This window comes from Entelurus aequoreus, linkage group LG14 (assembly GCF_033978785.1).
Source record: "Entelurus aequoreus isolate RoL-2023_Sb linkage group LG14, RoL_Eaeq_v1.1, whole genome shotgun sequence".
Lineage (NCBI taxonomy): Eukaryota > Metazoa > Chordata > Actinopteri > Syngnathiformes > Syngnathidae > Entelurus > Entelurus aequoreus.
In genome coordinates this window covers 25545219-25568042 of record NC_084744.1, presented here as the reverse complement: position 1 = coordinate 25568042, position 22824 = coordinate 25545219, and the positions used below count along the sequence as shown (strand labels likewise).

Here is a 22824-nt window from a genome sequence, read left to right as displayed (position 1 = left end):
ATAGAATGGATCTGCTATACCCGTTTAAATAAAAAAAATTCATTTCAGTAGGCCTTTAACGTATATTTTACTATTGTATTTTATTCATCCTTCTGTGTTACCATGTTAATGTGACACCATGTGCCCCTTATGTCTTATGTCTGTACAGCACTTTGGCCAACTGAGGTTGTTTTAAATGTGCAATATAAATAAATAAACTGAACTAAACTGAACACATCATTGAGTGGCATTGTGTTTTTACACTGGGGGGGACCAGTCAAGCTTTGCTTCTTCCACTCATTTTGGACGGTTGGTCACTTGAGCAGAAGTTGTGCTTGTAAAGTTTTGACATGTTCCAAATAAATACATTGAAAGTGAACATTAATAATAACATTTTAAAGTATTTTTTGGTTGTATGCCAACTTTGCGGAGCAGCTCTTCACAGCATCACCTCGCTAGTTAGCTTAACGTTAGCATCTTCCATGTTACCTCATAACGATGTTGAATAAATGTGTTTGTGTGCCTTACAGACGGACTTGTTATTGGGTAACATATACACATCATTTTTGGTAAATGTTTTGAGTTTATTAGTACATTAACCTCCAGTCTTCACACAGTGAGCGTAGAAATGAGTTTAACATTGGGGGGACATCAATTTTTATCTCAAAATAATTTTAGGACAAATACATGATTACACAGTATCAGTATCAGTCTCCATTTTCCACTTTTTGGTGAAATCTTGTGAAATATCCACTGTCATGTTACTTTTTATAACTATAAAGAGTAACATCACAGTGGATATTAATTAATCAATTAATACAATATTTACTGAGTCCTTCTGCTAGTTCACTTTTTTGTGGTGTCATTTTTCTACCTGCTAAGAGAAGTATTTGTTCTTAAATATATATATAATCCTCCATATTGGCAGCCATAGTGATTCATTTATTCAGCAGAGCAATACAACTTGAATCTGACAAAAAAGTAAACACAAATGCTGTCTTCCTCGCTGATAAAACATGATAGCAACATGCATCTGCTAGCTCACGATCGCCCCCACTTCTCAGTGTGGCGAGTTGGAGTACTACAAGAGGCACTCTAATACAGTGTTTAAATATGTATTTTTAGTCCTGTTATCAAGGAATAATGAGGTCACACTTATATTAAAACATTAATGCTAAGGTTTCGTCCAGTAGTATCCAGTGATGATGATGATGATGAAGATGTATCTGTGCAAGTGAACAATTGGATCCACAGGGGACAACAATCCTTTCCACAGACTACACACACACCAGAAACATAAATCTTAGAAGCCTACAACAATATATTTGAAGAAGAATTTAGGATTAAAAGTGAAGATGTGAGGTGAAATAAGTAAAAATGCAGCAATAAAAACAACCAACTCCACTCACGATGGCTCTAAATTTCAGTGATGTGTTGCTAACTTCGGCCTTTTTCTTCTTTGTTGATGTTTTGCAGTAGTTAACATCCATGATGTAACAATGCTGCTAATCTACCAGAGTCCACATTTTGTTAACCTTTTATTCATTCATACTTTTAATTGGATAATAACATCAATAAAATGCAATCGAAAAAATGTGTGATTTTATAGCACACACAAAAAAATAAAATTTAAATAACATGCCCTCTCTTTAAACAATGAGAAAATAAAATAAAATAAAATAGTAGCTACATATATAATATAAATACGTGCACACAACTTACAAAGTAACTACAGGACAACATATAAGACTAGAAGATGAGAAGCACTACATACAACATCAAATATACATTCATATTAAACATGCTGTGTATTTAAAGTATAATTTAGCACAATCACTGTTTAAGTGTTTTTAAATCTCTGCAGCTTCCATGACTGTTACACACTTGTGTTTACTGACCTGCTGCTTGAACCGGAACATCTTATCACACACAGTGCAACTAAACAGTTTCTCTCCATTGTGTGTTCGCTTTGTGGAGAAACTCTCCTTACAAACAGAGCAAGTAAAAGTTTTCTCACCTGTGTGTGTTCTCATGTGCAATATCATTTCCTTCTTAGTGTTGAATCTTTTAGCACAAGCTGAGCAAGAAAAGGTTACTCTCCAGTGTGTGTTCTCATGTGTCCAAGGAACCGGAAGTTTGTTATTTCCTTCTTAGTGTTGAATATTTTAGCACAAGCTGAGCATGTCCTAGGAACCGGAAGTTTATTTCCTTCTTAGTGTTGAATCTTTTAGCACAAGCTGAGCAAGAAAAGGTTACTCTCCAGTGTGTGTTCTCATGTGTCTGGTCATGCTTTGCTTTCTAGAGAAACTCTTCTTACAAACAGGGCAAGTAAAAGGTTTCTCACCTGTGTGTGTTCTCATGTGCAATATAAATTCCTTCTTAGTGTTGAATCTTTTAGCACAAGCTGAGCAAGCAAAAGGTTTCTCTCCAGTGTGTGTTCTCATGTGTGTGGTCATGCGTTCTTTTCTGGAGAAACTCTTCTTACAAACAGAGCAAGCAAAAGGTTTCTCACCTGTGTGTGTTCTCATGTGTGTGGTCATGTCATTCTTAATGTTGAATCTTTTAGCACAAGCTGAGCAAGAAAAAGGTTTCTCTCCAGTGTGTGTTGTCATGTGTCTGGTCATGCTTTGCTTTCTGGAGAAACTCTTCTTACAAACAGGGCAACTAAAAGGTTTCTCACCTGTGTGTGTTCTCATGTGCAATATAATTTCCTTCTTAGTGTTGAATCTTTTAGCACAAGCTGAGCAAGTAAAAGGTTTCTCTCCAGTGTGTGTTCTCATGTGCACTGTAAAATAACTCTTCCATCTAAATGATTTCCCACATTCAGAGCAGTCAAAGTGTTTGTTGTTAGTGTGATGTCTCGTATCACCTTTAGAGTAATTTTTACTCTTCAAAGGTTTTTGGATGTGGTCACTGTGATCAGAAGAGTCTGACATCATGTGGTCCATGTCTGACAGTGGAGCAAAGATGCTGTCTGGTTCTGATTTTATACCTTCACAAAGTTCTCCATCGGCTTCTGTGATGTGTTGACTTACAAGCTCCGCCCCCCTGTTTTCTTCACTTTGACTGTGATGAAGCTGTAAGGACTGAGCTTCATCTTCATCATGAAGCTGCTCCTCTTTAATGTGGGAGGGGTCCTGTAGCTCCTTCTGTCCCACACTGGTGTGCCACTCCTCTTCATGACTCCCCGCTGACACCTGCTGGACGTCTGCAGAACAAATGAGGTGTTACTGTATTGAAGTTTGTAGTATTCAAACTATTGACATGTGAGGTAGGGTAAATAGAGAGTGGTGGGCAAGCTACCTGGAAAATGTAGTAAGCTAAGCTACAAGTTATTCTCAATTAAATGTAGCTAAGCTATCCTCAGAGAATTGTAGCAAGCAACACTACACGCTACACTGCAAAAGTAGCTTGCCACATCAAAGCTATATTTAAAAGCATTTATATATATATATATTGGCCCACATGTATAATATCAATGTTTATGTTGTCCATGGAAATAACTTAGTAAGAAGCAAAAGAAAAACAACCAACCATGGATGACGAAAGGACTGAAAAATGCTTGTTACAAAAAAAATACATTATATGGAATATTTTTAACACAGAGATCTATAGAGGCAGAACATAAGTATAAGAAATATAAACACAAACTAATTGGTATACTAGGAACATGTAAGAAGGAATACTACAGACAATTATCAAACAAGAACAGAAACAACATGAGAGCAACATCGGCCATCCTAAATAGCATCATTAAAAATGGTGTTAAGAAAGATTACCCCCATTACTTCCTAGATGGAAATACAAAAAATGACAATATGAACCAAATAGTTGAACGTTTTAATGATTACTTTGTTAATATTAGGGATGTCCTGATACAACTTTTTCACTTCCGATACGGTACCGATATTGTAGCCTTGAGTATTGGCCGATACGATATCAATACGATACGATATAGGCACGAATCATACATATATTTATTCCTTATTTTGTTGTGTGGAATGTTAGAAAAGGCTTGATAAAGTGATGTTACTGTTACTGATGTTGTAGTGCTAAAACAGAAAACAATAGTCAGCAAGAGTAGGTATAGGAAAAACTGACCCATTAATTATTAACCAATTGGTTACATAAATTTTAACCTTCAATATAAGATTATTACCTCAACAAATCCAATAAAAACAAAATGTTATATTTAAAGTGCAAAATAACCACTAATACCAACATAATTATACAATTGAAAAGAATAAATTAAAAGTAAATTAGAAGACCCTGAAAAACAACCTAAATAAATCCATAAAAAATGTTTTAAAAATGTTTTAAAGTGCAAACAATTCAAGTTCACTTCAGTTATTTTTTTACTGTCAGCATATGTTGGAAACAACTGTGGGCAGGGACAAAAACAACACAATATTGTCCACTGTCCAACTGCTCGAAGTTAAGAGTTCACAGCTCCAGTTTCACTGACTGACTGTGCCCAAAACAATGTAGTAATTACTCTTAGTCTTCACCGAAGAATAGTGAAAACACAATAAACATATTACTACATTACTCACCACCGACAGGGGCTGGTCATCAAGCACAATAAACTGGGCTATCTTTTCTGTTATGGCCATTGCCTTTTTGCTGTCCTGTGGTAGTTTGTCACGTCTTGCAAAGCTTTCGGCCAGCGTGGGTTGCTGAAGCGAGCCAGAGGTTTGTTGCTTCGCCTTGCTGCTCTCGCGAAAATCCTCATGTTCTTTTTTGTGGAGTTTTTTCAAATGTGCGATGAGGTTGCTTGTATTGAACCTTCCCGGTTCTGTCCCTCCACGGGACACTTGCGCCTGACAAATGTTGCATTTAGCGGCAACGTCTTTGTCCGAGTTTACGTTAAAATACTTCCACACAGCCAACATCACTACACTTTGCTGCAAGCACACGCGTTGTCGTTGTTGTGATCACGTGGGCTGTGCATGCTGGATCAGAGACGCTCTTCTTCCGCGGCCGGCACCAACGTTAATTAAGGGGCATTGCCGCCACCTACTGTGTTGGAGTGTGATCAAACCAGAGTCACCTATTATAGACGTGCTGCAGCGGTAAATGGACAGCTTATATCGGAGCGCTTATATCGGAGTTTTTAGATTCAGTCCGATAAAATACGATATTCACTTTTTTGGCTAATATCGGACTGATTTCCGATATCAATATCGGATCGGGACATCCCTAGTTAATATCGGAAAAAATGTGGAACAAAGAATTCCAAATGCAGATGATGGGTCAGTTGAGGACTTGAGTGAGCTCATAGACAGAAATCCCAAGTCTATGTTTCTTAAGAACATGACAAAAGAAGAAATAAGTAAAATTGTAAAACATTGTAACTCCAAGACCTCAACCGACTGTCATGGAATAGATATGGTAACGATAAAAAAGGTTATAGAATACATTTCAGAACCTCTGCCATACAGTATATCAGCAACATATCATTTCTAACCAGCAAATTCCCTGACAAAATGAAAATTGCAAAAGTCGTACCAATTTATAAGAATGGAGATATACACCAGTTTCATTACTTCCACCATTCTCCAAAATCATGGAAAAACTATTCAATAGCCGATTAGATATATTTATCAACAAACGTGGAATGCTCGTGGAAAACCAATATGGATTCCAAGCAAATATCTCAACATCTGGTCAACATATGTAATAACAAGTTTATGTAAGATATTGAAATGAATCAATCAATCAATCAATCAATGTTTATTTATATAGCCCTAAATCACAAAAGTCTCAAAGGGCTGCACAAGCCACAACGACATCCTCGGTACAGAGCCCACATAAGGGACGTCGATGTGAATGACCATGAGAAACCTTGGAGAGGACTGCATATGTGGGTAACCCCCCCTCTAAGTACTGTCCTTAGTGGATCTAACATAATAGTGAGAGTCCAGTCCGTAGTAAGGCCAGCAGGAGACCATCCCGAGCGGAGACAGGTCAGCAGTGCAGAGATATCCCCAACCGATGCGCAGGCGAGCGGTCCACCCCGGGTCCCGACTCTGGACAGCCAGCACTTCATCCTTGGTCACCGGAACCGGAATAACCCGGCGACGGGGCAGAGGAGAAAAGAAAACGGCAGATCAACTGGTCTAAAAAAGGGGGTCTATTTAAAGGCTAGAGTATACAAATGAGTTTTAAGAGGGGACTTAAATGCTTCTACTGAGGTAGCATCTCCAACTGTTACCGGGAGGGCATTCCATAGTACTGGAGCCCGAATAGAAAACGCTCTATAGCCCGCAGACTTTTTTTGGGCTCTGGGAATCATTAATAAGCCGGAGTTCTTTGAACGCAGATTTCTTGCTGGGACATATGGTACAATACAGTCAGCAAGATAGGATGGAGCTAGACCGTGTAGTATTTTATACGTAAGTAGTAAAACCTTAAAGTCGCATCTTAAGTGCACAGGAAGCCAGTGCAGGTGAGCCAGTATAGGCGTAATATGATCAAACTTTCTTGTTTTTGTCAAAAGTCTAGCAGCCGCATTTTGTACCAACTGTAATCTTTTAATGCTAGACATAGGGAGACCCGAAAATAATACGTTACAGTAAACGAGACGAGACGTAACAAACGCATGAATAATAATCTCAGCGTCACTAGTGGACAAAATGGAACGAATTTTAGCGATATTACGGAGATGAAAGAAGGCCGTTTTAGTAACACTCTTAATGTGTGACTCAAACGAGAGAGTTGGGTCGGAGATAATACCCAGATTCTTTACCGAGTCGCCTTGTGTAATTGTTTGGTTGCCAAATGTTAAAAATAGGTGTCGGTGTTGAGCAGGACCGATAATCAGCATTTCCGTTTTCTTAGCGTTGAGTTGCAAAAAGTTAGCGGACATCCATTGTTTAATTTCATTAAGACACGCCTCCAGCTGACTACAATCCGGCGTGTTGGTCAGCTTTAGGGGCATGTAGAGTTGGGTGTCATCAGCATAACAGTGAAAGCTAACACCGTATTTGCGTATGATGTCACCCAGCGGCAGCATGTAAATACTAAAGAGTGCAGGGCCAAGAACCGAACCCTGTGGAACTCCGCACGTTACCTTAACATAGTCCGATGTCACATTGTTATGGGAGACACACTGCATCCTGTCAGTAAGATAAGAGTTAAACCAAGACAAGGCTAAGACATACCAATACGTGTTTTGATACGCTCTAATAAAATATTATGATCAACAGTATCGAAAGCAGCGCTAAGATCAAGAAGCAGCAACATAGATGACGCATCAGAATCCATCGTTAGCAATAGATCATTAGTCATTTTTGCGAGGGCTGTCTCCGTAGAGTGATCTGCCCTGAAACCGGATTGAAAAGGTTCACAGAGATTGTTATACGCTAAGTGGTCATTTAGCTGCTGTGCAACAATTTTTTCAAGGATTTTCGAGACAAACGGAAGGTGGGACACCGGCCGGTAGTTTACCATGAGGTCAGGATCGAGGTTAGGTCTTTTGAGTAGAGGATGAATAACCGCTTTTTTGAATGCTAGGGGAACAGTGCCAGAGGAAAGTGATAAGTTTATAATATTTAGCACTGATGGACCTAATAACAAAAGTAGCTCGCCACATCAAAGCTACATTTGACAGCATTTATATATATATATATTGGCCCACATGTATAATATCAATGTTTATGTTGTCCATGGAAAGAACTTAGTAAGAAGCAAAAGAAAAACAACCAACCAAGGATGACAAAAGGACTGAAAAATGCTTGTCACAAAAAAATAAAATAATATATATATATATATATATATATATATATATATATATATATATATATATATATATATATATATATATATATATATATATATATTTATATATATATATATATACAGAATATATACATATATATATATATATATATATATATATATATATATATATATATATATATATATATATATATATATATATATATATATATATACAGTATAAATATATATATATTTAGATAGATAGATAGAGAGAGAGAATGGGGGGGAGAGAGAGAGATCGTAATAACTTGAAGTAAATAATGAAGATTGAAAACCAAATACAAAAAATATAAATCTTTATATATTAAAAAAAAGCCGGTCCTAAAGAGGTAGGCATTTTTCAGAGGTTGTCAAGAAGGTCACACATACAATAATGTGTGTGTCTGTGTGTGTGTGTGTGTGTGTGTGTGTGTTCTTTGGACATGAAGAAGGAAAAGTAAATTCCATATAAGGAGGTGTGAACAAGTTAGGACATAAATCACGGTCCCAATAACATTGCATCTAATACTAGAGTATGTGAACATTGCTCCAAAGTCAGGATTTTTTGTTGATTTAATGTGCATAAAAATTGAACATTGACAGGTGCAAAGGCGGCAATATATGATAAAACAAGACGGCAGCTAAAGAAAGACTAAGGAAGGAATTCCCTATTCATCCCCCTCTGGTCAACATATGAAATAACAAGTGTGAGTAAGAAATTGAAATGTGCCTCCTTTGGCCAAAATGTATAAAATAAATATGTATATAGAGACATACTGTAATAACGAAGTAAATAATGAAGATTAAAAACCAATTACAAACAAAACATTTAAAACAAAACTTATTAAAATGAACTAAAAGCTTACCTTGTTTATATTTGCATATTATGTATATATTAATGTTGTAAATACAAATCTTTATATATCTACAAAGGGTGGCCCTAAAGAGGGAGGCACTGCCACATCTAATAGAGAGCCAAATACTAGAGTCTGTGAACATTGCTCCAAAGTCAAGATTTTTTGTTGATTTAATGTGCATACAAAAGTGAACATTGCCAGGTGCAAAGGCAGCAATAAATGATAAAACAAGACAGCAGCTAAAGAACGACTTCCCTATTCATCCCCAAAAAACCCGCCAGGTGAGCAGCTGATTTTACCACTTCCGGTGCTGACGTAAGACAACCCGCGTCCCATATGTTTCTTTTTGAATGAAATAAGTTTATTTCCATCATATACTCAACTATCAACCATTCTGTGTGACCAGTTTAACAGTACATATTATACATATTTAACAATCATACACATTTATACACAAAAATAAAATAAAAAGAATGACGGAAAAAGGAATAGGCTGAAGCCAAAGCTTATATTTGCCTTGGCACTAAGAGGGATTACCCCCAATATGTCACACCTGGGTGAAGTTTTGTCTGGTTTCATGTGGTCGTGTCATTTCCTGTTTTATTTTGAAATGTTATTTATTTTGAAATGTTAACTCTCCCTCTCGTTTCAGATCACTTGCCCTTCCTCCTGTTTCACTGCTCTGATGTCTCTCCTGATTGTGCCCACCTGTGTCACCCTCCCTCATGTGTATAAATGTCTCGTCCTCCTCCTGTCCTGTGCCAGAGTGTTTCGTCTCGTCATGTACCTCCAGCCGTCTTCCACAGTCTCGTCCAAGTCGTTGAGTATTGCCTTGATTTATTCTTTGATTTCTCTGTACCCTCTGAAGAAGAGTGATTTTGATTTGCTAAAGTTTTTGGTCAGTTTTGTTTGAGCTAATTTCATAGTACTGTGCCTTTTTTTCCTTCCTCTTGGAGGAGCGCTTTAATTTGTAGATTTTTCTTCACTCTTTATAGAGTAGTTTCTGTTTATAGCGTTTTGTCTCTTCCTCTTTGTGAGCGCTTTTCCTTTTGTGTAGCTTATCATAGGTTGTTGCTTTTGTTATTAGATCAGTGTAAATTTTGCTATAGTCTTTTTTCCTTCCTTTGGAGTGATTTTCTGTTTATTGTTTTACGCCCTGTGCTACGTTTCCTTTTTACTCTAGTATATCAAGTATAGAGTTTGTAGCCATTTGTTTATTCACTCTGTCTGAAGAGAGTTCAAAGAAAACAGCAGAATAAAAGCCTGCATCAAACATTTCCCAAGAGTCCTCATTGGTTAGAGTGTCCGCCCTGAGATCGGTAGGTTGGAATTCAAATCCCAGCCGAGTCATACCAAAGACTATAAAAATGGGACCCATAACCTCCCTGCTTGGCACTCAGCAACAAAGGGTTGGAGTTGGGGGTTAAATCACCAAAATGATTCCCGGGCGCGGCGCCGCTGCTGCCCACTGCTCCCCAAGGGGATGGGACAAATGCAGAGGACAAATTTCGCCACATCTAGTGTGTGTGTGACAATCATTGGTACTTCAATCTTAATTAATCTTGCCAAGTCCTAACACAATACTTCTTGGACGGAAACACAAATAATGACAACATAAATGAAGTAGTTGAAAGCTTCAATAATTACTTTGTAAATATTGGACCAAAATTGGAAGAAAGGATTCCAGACCCAGTTTCAATTGAGGACTATAATGATACCATAGAGCAAAATCTCAACTCCATGTTCCTCAGTAATGTGACACAAGAGGAAATAGTTATAATCGTGTAATCTAAGACTTCAACTGACTGTAATGGAATTGATATGGAAATGATAAAAAAGGTTATTTAAGAGATCTCAGGACCAATGATGTATATTAGTAAACTATCATCTCAAACAGGTAAATTCACAAACAAAATGAAAATAGCTAAAGTTGCACCAATTTATAAGACTTGAGACGAACACCAATTTACAAATTATAGACCTGTTTCTTTACTTCCACAATTTTCTAAAATCATTGAAAAACTGTCCAATAACAGATTAGAGAGTTTCACAAACAAACATAGAATACTAGATGAGAACCAATATGGATACAGAGCAAAACTTACTTACTTTGATGGCTTTAATTGAAATGACAGAAGAAATGACCAATGCAATAGATAGTATAAAATGTGCAGCAGCAGTGTTTATGGATCGAACTAAAGCATTTGACACAATTAATCACAATATTTTAATCAAAAAACTAGAACGATATGGCATCAGAGGGTTGGTCTTAAACTGGATTAGAAGTTATTTAACCAACAGGAAACAATAAGAGAAGCTAGGCGAACACACATCTACAAGACTAAATATATCCTGTGGTGTACCTCAGGGATCAATACTAGGACCTAAATTGTTCAATCTCTATATAAATGACATTTGTAAAGTTACAAAAGATTTAAAGTTAGTATTATTTGCAGATGATACAACAGCGTTTTGTTCAGGAGAGAACACACAGAAGATAATACAAATAATAACAGAAGAAATTAACAAATTAAAAAGCCATATGTTGTATGCATGCATGTGTGATGCATCATGTTGTATGCATGCATGTGTGATGTATCATGTTGTATGCATGCATGTGTGATGCATCATGTTGTATGCATGCATGTGTGATGCATCATGTTGTATGCATGCATGTGTGATGCATCATGTTGTATGCATGCATGTGTGATGCATCATGTTGTATGCATGCATGTGTGATGTATCATGGTGTATGCATGCATGTGTGATGTATCATGGTGTATGCATGCATGTGTGACGTATCATGTTGTATGCATGCATGTGTGACCTATCATGTTGTATGCATGCATGTGTGATGCATCATGTTGTATGCATGCATGTGTGATGCATCATGTTGTATGCATGCATGTGTGATGCATCATGTTGTATGCATGCATGTGTGATGCATCATGTTGTATGCATGCATGTGTGATGTATCATGTTGTATGCATGCATGTGTGATGTATCATGTTGTATGCATGCATGTGTGATGCATCATGTTGTATGCATGCATGTGTGATGCATCATGGTGTATGCATGCATGTGTGATGTATCATGTTGTATGCATGCATGTGTGATGTATCATGTTGTATGCATGCATGTGTGATGTATCATGTTGTATGCATGCATGTGTGATGCATCATGTTGTATGCATGCATGTTCCAAATAAACTCAAACTCAACTCAACTAATATTTGGTCGATATTCAAGCCACAAAATGCAAATGGAGTATTGTTGGCGTTTTTTGGATGGTTAAAGAGGACCTCCCATTGGCTCCATTGCAAGTGGACTTTTATTTACATTTATGAGTTAGAATTAGGGCTGGGCGATATATCGAATATACTCGATAAATCACAGGTTTCTCTCTGTGCAATATAGAAAATGACTATATTGTGATATTTGGGTATACGTTCTCACACAGTTGCTTTTAGCTGCGGGCATTACACTACAGGCTCTTCTCACTCTTTCTTGTCTCTCCTCACAGAGACATAAAACAAGCGCACTTTCTTACATACGTCACATACTGTCACGCGTGCAACGTCATACGCTCTCGCGGAGCAGATAGGTAGCGGCATGGTAACGTTAGCTGTGGTGCTAACAGAGTGGTGCTAGTGGTAATACGAGAGAAAAAAGGTGCTATTCTGGTAACAAATGAAGGAATAATTAATTCCCAAGAAAAACAGCATGGGGTCCATCGTCTGACGGTGGTTTGGCTTTAAGCGGGAAGATGTTGAACAGACAACCGTAATATGTCAAGTATGCGGCAAAAGTGTTGCTAAAAAAGTAGCGGCACTGCTAATGTGTAGCATCATTTGAAAAGTCACCCGCTAGAGAATGAGGAGTGCTTGGAACTCCGCATGTCAACATCTCGGCCGGTGCCACACCAACAAAATGTCCAAGCAACCATTTCCATATCAACACCGTATGAAACAAATAGTCAACAACAGAAGGAGATAACGTCCGCAGGAACCTACCACATAGTGAAGGACATACACTATTTGATATCCTATTATGCAGCTCATTTTTATTTGACAGTTATTGAAATATCTTGTGTGACATCATGCACAAAAGTGCACTTTATTTGTTTTAAACTATTGTAGTGGCGTTCTGTACAAAAAGTGCACTTTAATTTAGTGTTGTTTTGAAATGTCATCTTAGTGACATCATGCACAAAAGTGCACTACTAGCTTGTTTTAAAATGTCTCTGACAATCTTGCAATTTCTGTTTGGAAATTACATGAATGTTTGTGCCACTGCTTAATAACTGTTTAATAAATACTGTTTTGGTAAATTGACTTAGTTGTGATTTCCCTCTCTGCATGAAAGTTTAAAATGAGCATATATTAATGCAGTATGAAGAAGAATGTTTTAATGTAGACACATAGAATCATCATACTGCTGTGATTATATGCATCAAGTGTTCATTCAAGGCTAAGGCAAAATATCCAGATATATATCGTGTATCGTGACATGGCCTAAAAATATTGAGAAATTAGTAAAAGGCCATATCGCCCAGCCCTTGTTAGAATGTGATTTTTTTAAATATATATATATACTGTATATATATCCACCATCATGTCTTTTATGATGATTGTGAACGATAGAAAAATTCCCCCAAACGTGCAGTTCCCCTCTAAATTCAAATGATTAGATTTAAGACTTTAAGTCTATGAGCATGAACTGATGAAGCCTACTTGGATGAGAGGACAAACGTCTTCTAAGACAAAGTGAACAGTCTAGTTGTGATGGATTGAATGCCCTGAGAATAAAATGATATGTGGATGTTGTGCTTACTTGGACTGTGATGAAGCTGTGAGGACTCAGGTGGTTTGTCTTCATGCTCTTCAGTCTTCACAGAGACAACAGTCAGTGGAAACTTGGTGAGATCATCCTCCTCCTGCCCTAGAAGACACTCTCCCTCCTGAGTGATCCACACTTCCTCCTCTTCCTCTTTAATGTGGGGCGGCTGTGGATCCTCCTCTTCCTCTTTAATGTGGGGGGGCTGCTGGACGTCTGTTGGGTAAATAAGTAAATAAGATAAAGAGAGAATAGAAATAGTTTTGAACTGACACTGTTAACACAATGACATTAATTGTGTTCTTTCCTGTATTGTGTGAAAAGTGTGTAGCAAAACAACCAATAAAAACACGGGAAACACCTCCTTTTTTCCTAAAATTAATTCAAAAGTGGTACAGTGAGTACATAAACAGACTTGGAAATTTGATGGGGGTCAATTTGAAAAGTTTTTATAAGTACGAGGCATTCTTAACTTCAGTCTGTAAATATTGAGATTGTCATTACCATGACTTCAATATCATGGAAATAAAAAAAATCTAATTCCAAAATCACTTAAAAAAACATTCATGGTATGTGTGGAGAGGGGCGTGGTCGCGCGTTCCCTGCGGGCGGGGTGTGTGCGGGGGACCGGCCATGAAGCAGCAGACAGGTGAGTGGATGGCTCAGCTGGAACGAGTTATCTAATCACCTGTTCCTTTATTAGCAGCGTCAGAGACCATGAGAAGGGGAGCCGGGAAGCACGGAAGGAAGGACACTGGAGGAGAGGGCTGAAAAGCCAACAAGAGACATTATATGTGTGTGAAGAGCTGAAAAGCTCAAGAGAGACTTGTGTAAGAAAATTAAAACAATTGTAAAAACCACATCCAGTGAGTGTTGTGCCTTCCCCGGTGGTCCAAGAGGAACCCGAGACAGAGACATCTCACAGTGGCACCCAACAAGGCGGACCACAGAAGGTATGTCGACATCCCCGCTGGAGGCACTGGGCCAAGTGCTGGCCGAGGTGTCGGCGGCAAGCCGGCAGCAGACACAGGTGCTGCAGGCGCTAATGGACAGAGCAGAGGCGACGGGAGGGATGTCCTCCATGAAACGCATGGTGGAGGGGGAGGACCCCCAGACATTCCTCGATGTCTTCGAGGCCACGGCAACATCATGCAAGTGGCCGGAGGAGGAATGGAGCGCGAAACTGCTGCCGCTCCTGGTGGGGGAGGCGCAGCGGGCGCGTTGAGTCTCCCGGCGGCCGCTCGCATGCAGTATTCAAACTTGCGCCACGCCATACTGGACCGGGTCGGCAGCAGCCCCGAAGAACATCGGCGAAAGTTCCGGGCCATGAAGTTGGGACCAGGGGACCGGCCATTCGTGCTGGCGTTCCAGCTAAGAGACGCAGCAACCCGTTGGCTCCAGCCTAACGGGTTGGATCCAAAAATGCTGGAGGCCATCGTCCTGGAGCAGTTCGTGGAGGCCAGGACCTCCGCGTGGGTAAGGTACCACAGACCCACGGACGTCAAAGCAGCGGTGAAATTGGCGGAGGAACACCTGGCGGTCCAGCGGGAGGCGGAAACCAAGACGGCCGAGGGGCCCACCCCATCACCCCGCCGGCGACTCGCCCCGCTATGGGGAGGGGTGGAAGGGGCGCCTCTGGAGCGGCGACCACGCCCGGCGGAGCCACCCGGAGCCCGTGAACAGGTTCCCCACGCGGGCATGAAAAAAGAACACACACCCACACGCACCCAGAGACACACAAGGGGGGACACACAGGGTTATAATATCTCTCCGATGTGTGCATTCCAGGGTACCGGCGCTGCGGAGAAAGGGCTTCCCTCGCAGATGGCACCTCAAACACCAGGGCCTCTGTGCTGGAGGTGCGTACGGCCCGGGCACGTGCGCCGGGAGTGCTCCGTAATGGAGGTGGGGCAGGTGATGCGGGTTGTCGGGCCCCCAGCACCCGCCCCCGATTGGGGGGAGACTTACTGTGTCCCGGTAAGGGTACAAGGGAGTACATATCGGGCGATGGTGGATTCGGGCTGAAAACAGACCATGATCCACCAAAACCTGGTTCGACCCGGGGCGTTGAGGCAGGCGACACGGGGGAAAATTAGGTGTATTCATGGGGATGTGCACGAGTACCCTATGGTGCCAGTGGAAATTGTATATATCAATCAAAAGCATAATGTCAAGGTTGCCGTAAGCACGCACCTTACGCACCCCGTAATTCTAGGGACGAATTGGCCGGGATTCAACCATTTGGTGACACAATGTTTAGGGGTGCGTTCACGGACCGTAGGAGAGGGGAGTATCCGCGCAGTTCTCAGCGGCGACACGGCTTCATCCGGTACTGCCGAGCGGGAACCGGCGGGGGCTTCGCGGGAGGCCCCCCCGGCTCCCCGGTGGCAACCTACTGAGGATTTTCCCCTCGAGCAGTCCCGTGATGAAACCTTGCGCGAGGCCTGGGACCAGGTGGATTATATCGACAGTCAGCTGGTGTGCCCGGGGAAAGCGCGGGTATTCCCCCGTTTTTCAATTATTCGGGATAGATTATACCGAGTGGGCCGTGACACTCAAACCGGGGAGGAACACACCCAGTTGTTGGTGCCAAAACGCCGCCGGGAAATGGTTTTCCAGGCGGCGCATTTTAATACCATGTCTGGCCACTTAGGGTATGATAAAACACTCAATCGGGTCATGGTCCGATTCTATTGGCCAGGCCTCCGGGCAGACGTGCGCCGTTGGTGCGCTGCCTGCCCGGACTGCCAGCTGGTGAACCCAGCGGCCACCCCAAAGGCGCCCTTGCGCCCATTACCGCTCATGGAGGTCCCGTTCGAAAGAATTGGGATGGACCTCATCGGACCATTTCACCCAAGCACACGGGGATACCGCTTTGTGTTAGTCCTGGTGGATTACGCAACGCGTTATCCCGAAGCAGTGCCCTTGCGCTCTATCTCGGCCAAGAGTGTTGCGCAAGCGCTGTTTCAGATCATCTCCCGAGTTGGAATCCCGAAAGAGATTCTGACTGACCAGGGCACGTCCTTTATGTCACGCACGATAAAGGAACTTTACGGGTTACTGGGAATTAAAGCGATCCGCACCAGCGTGTACCATCCACAAACGGATGGGCTGGTGGAGAGATTAAACAAAACGCTGAAAACCATGATCCGTAAATTTATGCACGAGGACAAACAGAATTGGGATAAATGGTTGGACCCCCTAATGTTTGCGATGCGGGAGGTACCCCAGGCCTCAGTTAGTTTCGCACCTTTCGAGTTATTGTACGGCCGGAGGCCTCGCGGAGTGCTGGACGTCATTAAGGAAAGCTGGGAGGAAGGTCCGAGCTCCAGCAAAAATGAAATTCAATACGTCATGGACATGCGAGCAAAACTCCACAAGGTGGGGCACTTGTCACGTGAGAATTTGCTCCGTGCCCAAGAGCGTCAGAGGCGCACGTATAACAGGGGGACCCAACTACGCAAATTCACACCGAGAGAAAAAGTACTTGTATTGCTTCCAACCTCAAGCTCCAAATTACTTGCAAAGTGGCAGGGACCCTTTGAGGTCATACGGCAAGTGGGTGATGTCGATTACGAGGTTCGGCGCTCGGACCGACGCGGAGACACGCAGATTTACTATCTGAACCTGCTGAAGGCATGGAAAGAGGCGAAGCCTGTTTCCATGGTGACAGTAGTGAAGGAGGAGGAGGAGTTGGGGACGGAGGTCCCGTGCTCTGGCCCGGCCCCTCAGCTGTCCTGTGATGACCAGCTCACATTGGCGCAGAGAGCAGAGGTTGCTGAGTTACAGCGGCGCTACTCGGATGTGTTCTCCTCGCGGCCCGGTCGCACGGATCTCATCCAACATCATATTGAGACCAGCCCGGGGGTTACGGTGCGGTCTCGGCCATATCGGCTTCCCGAACACAAGCGCAAAGTGGTTCGGGAGGAATTAAAAACCATGCTTGAGTTGGGGGTAATAGAAGAATCCCACAGCGCGTGGTGCAGTCCCGTTGTTCTGGTTGGGAAGAAGGATGGGACTGTGCGGTTCTGTGTGGATTACCGCAGGGTGAATGAAATATCACGTTTTGACGCGTACCCAATGCCTCGGGTCGACGAGCTCCTAGATCGGCTGGGCACTGCTCGGTTTTTTACGACACTGGATTTGACCAACGGCTACTGGCAGATTCCCTTGTCACCAGAGTCCCGAGAAAAAACGGCCTTCTCCACGCCGGAAGGTTTGTACCAATTCGTGACACTTCCGTTTGGCTTGTTCGGTGCGCCCGCCACGTTCCAGCGCCTCATGGACCGCGTGCTGCGCCCCCACACTGCATACGCGGCTGCCTACCTGGATGATGTCATCATCCAGAGTGGCAGCTGGGAAGAACACATGCGGCGGGTGGGGGCGGTGCTCGAGTCCCTGAGGCGGGCGGGGCTCACCGCCAACCCGGCGAAGTGCGCAGTTGGCCGGAGGGAGGTACAGTATCTGGGGTACCACTTGGGAGGAGGGCAGGTGCGGCCCCAGGTAGATAAAACCGCGGCAATTGCGGCCTGTCCACCCCCCAAGACAAAAAAAGAGGTGAGGCAGTTTTTGGGACTGGCGGGCTATTACCGCCGGTTCATACCCCGGTTCGCGGACTTGACCGGCCCACTGACTGACCTCACCTGAAAGGGTGCTCCAGAACTGGTCCAGTGGACGGAGCAGTGCCAGCGGGGGTTTGAGAAGGTAAAAACAGCACTCTGCGAGGAGCCGGTGCTGCACATGCCTAACTTTGACATCCCTTTCTGTCTGCAGGCGGACGCGTCGGGCCGGGGACTGGGGGCGGTGCTGTCCCAGCGGGTGGGGGACGTCGACCGCCCCGTGCTGTACATCGGCCGGAAACTCTCGGACCGGGAGGCAAGGTACAGCACGGTGGAGAGGGAGTGCCTTGCCATCCGGTGGGCGGTCGGGGCCCTCCGCTACTACCTGTTGGGGCGTGCCTTCAGTCTCTGCTCGGACCACAACCGCTCCAGTGGCTCCACCGCATGAAGGACGCCAACGCGCGGATCACCCGGTGGTATCTGGCATTACAGCCCTACAACTTCCGGGTGGTCCACAGGCCGGGGGCGCAGATGGCCGTGGCCGACTTCCTCTCTCGCCCCGCTACGGGGGGGGTGTGGGGGGGAGTGGGCGCGGCCGGACGGCTGCCCGGCCTGAGTCTAGCGGTGGAGGCATGTGGAGAGGGGCGTGGTCGCGCGTTCCCTGCGGGCGGGGTGTGTGCGGGGGACCGGCCATGAAGCAGCAGACAGGTGAGTGGATGGCTCAGCTGGAACGAGTTATCTAATCACCTGTTCCTTTATTAGCAGCGTCAGAGACCATGAGAAGGGGAGCCGGGAAGCACGGAAGGAAGGACACTGGAGGAGAGGGCTGAAAAGCCAACAAGAGACATTATATGTGTGCGAAGAGCTGAAAAGCTCAAGAGAGACTTGTGTAAGAAAATTAAAACAATTGTAAAAACCACATCCAGTGAGTGTTGTGCCTTCCCCGGTGGTCCAAGAGGAACCCGAGACAGAGACATCTCACAGTATGTTTTTGTCATCATACAGAATACTTTTTTGTGGTCATTTTGTTGGCTGGGCCAAAAGGAACTTTTAACAAAAACATGTTTTACTCTGTGCTGTTTTGTGGAGTATCTCCATCAACAATTCCTCTTTCGGAATTGGAGACCATCTACGACACGCTGAAGGAAAGTCAGTCACCTTTATGTTCTTTTAATAAATCAAGTGTTGACTACATTGGTTATTGAAAATAAATGTTTACTTTCACTTATTGTTGCATGTAAGTCAGAATCAGGAAGTGAAATTATAACTTTAATTAGATTTGATTACAGTGTAAAATGTATTTGGTGAGTGTGTGAGTTTTGTGTTGATACAGGTTTACATCTTCTTGGGGACTGGAACACAGATATGTCCCGAAAGGATGCACCCATTTTTAAAACCTCTACTAAGCTGTGCCACCAACATTGTCTCACTTAGCTCATTAAGCAAACTACCAGGGTGAGTGAGTCCTTTTAAACCTTCATAGACCTCGTTGTTACTTCTGACCAGTCTAAGATCACCACAAGAGGAACTACTGTATGCGGCTTAAGTGATCATTCCATGATTTTCTGTACCCATAAAGAACATAGAACCGAGGCTGACGGCCACAAAACAAGCGAAGCTACAATCCTCATGACCTAGACTAGCAAGGCTTTCAATGACAAACTGGCAAATTAAGACTTTCCCCGGTACTTGCAAGTACACAGGTCTTTGGGTCAATTCCTAACCTCAGAAAAGTAAATAACTTCACAGTCAAAGTGGGTGACAATATTATAACAAACAAAAATTAGATTACCTATCTAGGCTGCAACGTAGAGACTAATCTCTCCAGTGAAAAAATTACTACTTAGGTATTTAAAGAATCAACCGACAAATTATGTTCTTACTAGTGTTGGACCAAAATGTATTTTGATACTTTTCAATACTTTTCTAAAAAAAAAAGGGACCACAAAAAAGTGCATTATTGGCTTTATTTTAACAAAAACTCTTAGGGTACATTAAACATAGGTTTCTTATTGCAAGTTTGTCCTTAAATAAAATAGTGAACATACTAGACAACTTGTCTTTTAGTAGGAAGTAAAAAAACAAAGGCTCCTAATATAGTCTGCTGACATGCAGTAACATATTGTGTCATTTATATTCTATTATTTTGTCAAAATTATTAAGGACAAGTGGTAGAAAAAGGAATATTAATCTGCTTGTTCATTTACTGTTAATAACTGCTTATTTTCTGTTTTAACATGTTATATCTACACTTCTGTTAAAATGTAATAATCACTGATTCTTCTGTCGTTTGGATGCTTTACATTAGTTTTGGACGATACCACACATTTGGGTATCAATCTGATACCAAGTAGTTACAGGATCATACATTGGTCATATTCAAAGTCCTCATGTGTCCGGGGATATATTTCCTGAGTTTATAAACATAATATACATTTTTTAAAAATGAAAGAAGATGTGATGGCAAATTTTCTTGATGTAATCATGGAAGTAGTACTTTTTAGAGGCGGTATAGTACCGAACATGATTAATTAGTATTGCGGTACTATACTAATACCGGTATACCGTACAACCCTAGTTCTTACATAGTAGGATCACCCTGCTGGTGGGTAGAAATACACTTAAGACTCTAACACAATCACTCAATTAACCCCACTTTGACTACAGAGTTCATGTTTGGTACCGTGACGCCATAAAAGCCCTGAAAAGCAAACTCCACACAGCCCATAACAAAATGATTGGGCTTCTACTCAACCGTCCATCTCGGGCTCACCTTTCCTCCAACCATTTCCTTAACGTGGGGAGGCTCTTGGTAGATGACAGAATACATCTTCTTGCAGTTGGTCTGGTGTACAAGATACACCATACCATGTACCTGTCTAGATACTTCAAAATATATTGACCATTATAACACCAGAGGTAGTTGTACAAATCATATTCAACCCAGATTTCATTCCAAAAGAGGTTCAAATTTGTTTGCCTGCTATACCACCAAAATGTGGAACTTCCTATCAAAAAGAGAATACATTACAGGTTGTGGCTACTCGTAACTGGGAATATACAAAGCCTTTTACCCATTTTAAATTATATTTTCATTTATTTTAAATGCTACTTTCTACATAGTACTGTGTGAGTTAAAATATATTTAAACTGAAACCATCTCAGGCTTTCTTGTAGCAGTGAATGTGTACCGTGATGAAACTGTACCCTTTCCTATGCAAACTTCTCATAACTCCTTCAATCAATCACACATTGTTACAAACTGAGAGGAACATCAACCTCAAACTGTCTCGTTTTCATGAAGAATCTAAATCAAAGCATTGCATCATCCCCACAAGACAAAGCATAAAAGTGTTAATAATGAGATATAAAGTTAGTAAAGATGTGAGAGTAAGAAGTAAACAAACCTGTTCTGTGTAACACAACTTGATGTTGTTTGAAAACAGTGTCCAGTAGTTGATGTTGTCGCTCCTTCTCCTCTTTTGTTGGACAAAGTTCCTCCTCATACTTTGCTATCGTTCTTTCGCACATTTTCACACAATCACAACACTTTACACTCACTTTTGATATCTACTTAGCGATGTGTTGATAACGTCTGCGTCTCTTTGTTAGCAGCTAACAGCTAAGCTAACTAGCAAGCTAAGCTAGCACAAGACGCGATAAAGTGCGCTCACACTAATGTATCCGGATACAAACAATTACTAACAATGTTTCATCTACTACACGACATATATGCGTACATGTATGCACTAAATACAAATACAGAAACAATAATGGCCAGTGGCCACGTTTAGGCCTTCTCTGTCAAACGCCATTTTGCTTTTTACTCCTTCGTCTTCTTTCGATGGACCAGTTCGAGGATTCAGTGGTCTCGTTCTCGCGAGACTCTCAATTGACGGGTCAGAGGTCGGGAGGGATAAACAAACCGAGAAAATGGCTTCTTCTTCTTCTTCTTCGTTTTCCTCTTCTTCTTCTTTGGTTTAATGGCGGGTGGCAAGCAACCTTGTGGTGTGCATTACCGCCACCTACTGAAATGGAGTGTGGACCGAGGTGGATCTCTATATTCTTTTATTTAACCCAGTCTTTTTTAAATGTGTATATAATGTTTTATAACCTATGTGTTCTGAGTGCAATCCTAAAATATCTTCCACTACTAACCTAAACTTGTCTTTCGCTAACTTATTTCCCAGTATTTCCCTTTTTCTATTGTATTTCCTACAATGTATTAAAACATGTCCTACATTTTCTATCTGATGACAACAGTCACACAGTCCTGTATTATGTTTCCTATCAATGTCAATGAACTATTTAGATATGTATGTCCTAATCTCATTCTAGTAATAATGTCTTCTTCCTTCCTATTTCTATTCCTCCTCTCATTACACATACTCTCCTCTGGACTTTGTAATACTCTCTACTTTTTGTTTCCTTATTCCAATTATCCTGCCACTTTTTATTGTGTTCTATTTTAATGATGTTCTTCACTTCTTCTTTACTGTGGTTCATCTCCATGTTTACTTCTGTTTTAGTGTTTGCTTGTTTTGCGTACCTATCTGCTAACTCATTGCCCACAACTCCTACATGAGCAGGTACCAGAGAAATGTTACCACACTTCCTGCTTTATTTATTCTGCAGATTGCCTGAACTATTTCATAAACTAAATCATGTCTTGTTTCTGATGCTATGTTTTTTATGCTCATCAATGCACTGCTGGAGTCCGAGCACACGACTGCTTTCCTTGCTTTACTTCTATCCAGTTAACTGCCATATAAATTGCAACCAATTCCCCCATAAAAACAGATAACTTATCACTGATTCTTTTATTTAATACTA

General features: G+C 41.9%; 2 protein-coding genes across 6 annotated transcripts in view; one reads left to right on the top strand and one right to left on the bottom strand.

The window, feature by feature from the left end:
• Nucleotides 1–22824, top strand: part of LOC133664596 (gastrula zinc finger protein XlCGF26.1-like) — a 254184-nt gene that overhangs the window by 26448 nt on the left and 204912 nt on the right. The gene's annotated exons all lie outside the window — the stretch shown is intronic.
• On the bottom strand, nt 835–21897 carry LOC133664666 (zinc finger protein 33A-like). Its single transcript, XM_062069492.1, has 3 exons — nt 21399–21897; nt 13430–13648; nt 835–3187 (listed from the first exon to the last, which is right to left on the bottom strand). The coding sequence occupies exons 1-3, from the start codon at nt 21520–21522 to the stop codon at nt 2232–2234; spliced, it is 1299 nt and encodes a 432-aa protein (XP_061925476.1). The 5' UTR covers nt 21523–21897; the 3' UTR covers nt 835–2231.